The following is a 4,293-nucleotide window of genomic DNA, read 5'->3' as shown; positions in this document are numbered from 1 at the left end:
ATCCAATTGGACTTAGGCCATCTCTCACGTACAAGAAGGTACCCTTGCCATTATCCAAGACATTACGCATCATGTCTCTTGCTTGCAAAGCCTTTGCCCAGAGCATTACTTGGTGTATCCACTGCCACCCTTTCTCTCTCTCTCTCTGATCTACCTTGGGCTCTCTCCCCCTCCACCTCTGGTAGCCCGAGCCGTCAGCATCTCGCATCTCGTTGATATCCTGGATCACCCTCAGGGCTCCTTAACCGAAGGTTTAGCTCACAATGGTCAATATCTTGGATATTTCTCAATATAGAAGAGGTTTGCCAGTTATTTATTGGCAAATGTACTTCGAAATCATTGAGATCTTTCTTATTTTCTGAGTCTTTGGTCACCTTTACGGTTTTGCTTTTTTACACTACAAGTTATGACAATTTTCTGTTAGTCACGTGCAATTGAAAGCTTTTGCTCTGCTTTTACTGTCCCTACACAATTTATACATCAACTATCATCGCTTCTTGTTATCAAGATAATAACAATTGTTTTATCAATTGTAAAAAAAACTATTCATTGTTTTCCACACGTATGTCCACCCCAAAAAGAATGGGCTTCTTCTTAACGTACAGATTTCATTTTTATATCCTTCTTGTTTACTTCAGTCCTTTTGGTAATAGGATCATGCAAACTCAATTATTTGGGTGACATCTGATTGACACATCAACCATTTTAAGTTTGAAACTTTTGTTTGCAGCTTATTCATGGTTTGGTCGACAGAGTTATGGAAGCAATTGGGTGTCAATTTGTACAATCTGGGGATAATGCAGGCTATTATTTGGAACGTGCAGATGTAAGTGCTAGTTCTTGTATGCATTCTTTTGCAAATGACCAGGTGACTTAAGGAAATCTTTCTGTCTTGCTATAAATGAAGGAGCCAGAGTTTCTTCCTGGTAGACAAGCTAGCATCATTTACAAAGGGAAGCGCATAGGCGCTTTTGGCATTGTGCATCCAGAGGTATGCAAAGTACCACTTGAGTTAACTTTTTTGGAAATTAAATGACTTGATTATAACTTTTTTGGTATGGAAAGCATGTTTTGATCAAAGATGACCTATACTTTTGAGTGGGTGCATAAAGTTGGTTTCTCATTCGTGATGTCAGTTTTTTTTTTTAATGGCTTGCAATAGTTCTCCCCTTGAAGTGGAATTTTTTTTTTCTTTTGATAAGTAAATATATAAAACGAGGCCACAGACAAAAAGGCCCTAAACTATACACAATCATGAGAATGGAAAATCTCAAACCAATCTAAAATTGGTGCGCAGAGGGATTACATTCTCCCTTGTCCCATCTATTCAAGCTATTCACCATAAAAAAATAATAATAATTTAAAGATGGGCTTTTCGATTCCTTCAAAACTTATCGAATTTCTTTCACGCCATATAGACCCACATCAAACAAATAGGAACCATTGACCAAATGCGCTTCCTTCTCTTTCCCACTCTAGCACCTCTCTAAGCGATTAATGATTCACGGACATTTCTTGGCATAGCCCACAACACCCCGAACCAAGAAAACACCAAGGTCCACAACTCCCATGCTACCAGGCAATGAATAAGTGATCAACGTCTCCGCCTCCCTTTTAAGTGGGGATTTTGTCATTGGAGCATAGCGTATGTTCCCTTCTTTCACTTTCCAGATCAATATATTGAAATTTGGAATAAGTGCAAGGGTGGTGATATGCCATGATGATTACTTTCCGTAATGCCATGACATTCATAGCCCTCTGACACTTATACCCTTGAATTGTTTACCCACTGTATAGAGTAGGGTTTGGAAAATTCTCTCCTCTTTCTGAGCGATCTTTGAATCACCCAATACCGTTGTAGATGAATTCTAATAAAAAAAATATTGTCGTTGGCGATTTTTGAATGAAGGGATTACAACACCATCTGTGAACCCATCACTCAAGCTCTCTCTTCAATTTAATCCGTATAGGTTTACCCAATAAAAGAGTTGACTGATTTGGGAAATAAATCAAACATGAAGTATAGATAATAAAGAGGATCATTTCTTGATGTTGCAGAGGGGGATCTGGTGGTGATAGCTTGGTGGGTCATCTTTTTGGGGGTTGGTTGTTGCCGGTTGGTGAAATCAAAGAAAGAGAATCAGAGAGTAGATGGAGGATTAAGGAGAATGGGTTTGTTCTTAGCCCCCGCTGGAGAGAGATACACTCACCCGAGGGTAAAACTGACAGATCGCTGTCATGGCATTTAACACTGTCCTAAATGCATTACCAAAAAGGTTTGTAAACGATTGGCAGTTTTAGGGCTGTTCAGAACTATTGACGTTAGGGGCTCGTCTGGCATACCAACTCTTCCATCCTGCAATTCCAATTGAAGCTTTAGCTATCAAGTGTTCAAAACTTCTAGGATGATAAAAGCTATTTGCAAATAAAGCTGGACAGCCTAATATAGCCAGCTCATCCTTCCCCGCACTTGGATTGAGCAAAATATGCATACATGGATTCCAGTTCATGTATTTGATCTTTCAATGGCTCTTAATAACTCGGGCATTCTTGTTTATATGCTTTGATGCTCTCTGCTTGTCCCTGTACTGTGATCTATATTATAAGGAACTTTAGTACACAAGCGACTTTGGAATATAAGTGATTTAATTGCGTACCAATTTCAATCACCCACTAGGATAATCATGCTAACTTAATCTTCTTTTCTGCTGCCTTCAGGTATTAAACAACTTTGACATTCCTGATGCATGCTCATTTGTGGAACTTAACATCGAGAGTTTCGTACAGAGTCAAGTCTCATAGTGTCAGATGTAAGTTCCTCTTATCATTTGGCAAAATTATTGCAGCCAATATTATCTATTATATTATATTCCTTTTGTAATTTCTATCATTTCCCTAACAAGTTCTGATTTGCAAATGCTGCTGGAGTTTTCTATGCTCAAATATGTTGTTTGCATATACAGGTATCGATTTTTGAAGCTGCTTCGCCTGAAGTTGCTTTGTTAAAAGAATTTATAGCCGTTCAGCTGTCTGATTAATAGTTTCCTTGGCTTCCATGCTCAGCAAATACTTGGGAACCTATATTTGGGTATACCCTGGATCAGAATCTCATTGGAAAGTTTGCTCACATTTAGAATGATTGATTCTTGATCTTCCATTTGTCTCTAGTAATTTAATAGTTTTGATCGTGACAGAAGTTATGGTGGAACCTTTCCTAAGAAAAGGGCTTTCATTTAATAGTTTTGATCATGACGGGAGTTATTGTGGAACCTTTCCTAAGAAAAGGACTTTCTTAGTATTTGCATACTCAGCTGTTCATACTAGATTTATCTATGGCTATGCTCTTTTATTAGCACTGGAAACATTTATTTATGCGCTTCTCTTTTCTATCGTATTTATTTTTTGAGCTAAAGAAGCCATACACCATAATGGCATATTTGGTTTTGATGATTAGTGAATTACGTTGACCATCATTGAGCTTTTGTGAATGAATGTTTTCTTAACTCAACCATCAAAGGCTATATAGAAGATAGCTAAGCAAGTCCGCAATGCAATTGACCTCAATTTCTCGATGGACCAACCTGGTAAGCTAACTTATACTAGCTAGGAATGCGTATGAAATTCCAGTCTCAAGCCCCCGGACAAAGTAAGGAACATAAGATATCTCATGAGATTCTTATGACATAATTCAATTTTAAAAAAGACTTTTGCTAGAGGGTTCCCTTCATGAATATCACAGAATAAAATGTCTTTGATAGAGTTTTCGTGGATATAACAGAATACGATGTCTTTTGATAGAGCTCAATAGGAAAAAAGGATTCATTTTGCCGACCCTAGTTCATTGGAAGTTAAGACTCCATTTGGTTTGGTTTAGGTCCTTGGAATTTTTTAGACCAAAGATAAACTGCATTAATATAAAATAAGAAAGCACATTCATACCGACCAAACACACGTAAGTGTACCAATAACCCCATACAACACAACGCAACAGCAAGTTGCACACCTTGCTTACGTACAACTTAAAGATACTGGACTAAGAGCATCTTACCAAAAATGGATAGCCCAAATGCACTTTTTGATCAAAATGGGATCCATTTATGGGGTGATATGTAGTGATTAGTTTTGAGAGTAAATGGGTGCTCCAATACAGTGGCTAAAAATTACTCATTTTAATTAAATAAAAAATAAATCCTAATAATATAATTGGATTCCACGCTCTGTATAAGTAAATGACCATACTTAGTGAGTTTACAGGCTCATTTAGCTAACACATTTAGCTAACAGAAAGGATAA

The 4,293-nt window shown here is 37.5% G+C and overlaps 1 protein-coding gene and 1 long non-coding RNA gene across 4 annotated transcripts in view; one reads left to right on the top strand and one right to left on the bottom strand.

Moving 5' to 3' along the window:
• The window catches only part of LOC131325260 (phenylalanine--tRNA ligase beta subunit, cytoplasmic-like), a 51,402-nt gene extending 48,050 nt beyond the window's left edge, over positions 1-3,352 (top strand). For all 3 annotated transcript variants that reach the window (XM_058357430.1, XM_058357417.1, XM_058357421.1), the window contains exons 18-21: positions 731-826; positions 908-991; positions 2,719-2,810; positions 2,964-3,352. In XM_058357430.1, the coding sequence (XP_058213413.1) occupies positions 731-826; positions 908-991; positions 2,719-2,802 (264 nt within the window). In that variant the 3' untranslated portion in view covers positions 2,803-2,810; positions 2,964-3,352. The remainder of the gene's footprint in view (positions 1-730; positions 827-907; positions 992-2,718; positions 2,811-2,963) is intronic.
• On the bottom strand, positions 3,006-3,597 carry LOC131325289 (uncharacterized). Its single transcript, XR_009199645.1, has 2 exons — positions 3,271-3,597; positions 3,006-3,209 (listed from the first exon to the last, which is right to left on the bottom strand). It is a non-coding gene; the product is annotated as an uncharacterized LOC131325289 (long non-coding RNA).
• Positions 3,598-4,293: the final 696 nt, after the last annotated feature.

Source organism: Rhododendron vialii, chromosome 1a (genome assembly GCF_030253575.1).
Source record: "Rhododendron vialii isolate Sample 1 chromosome 1a, ASM3025357v1".
Classification (NCBI taxonomy): Eukaryota; Viridiplantae; Streptophyta; class Magnoliopsida; order Ericales; family Ericaceae; genus Rhododendron; species Rhododendron vialii.
The sequence above is the reverse complement of the archived record's forward strand: the minus strand, read 5'-3'. Positions and strand labels throughout refer to the sequence as shown.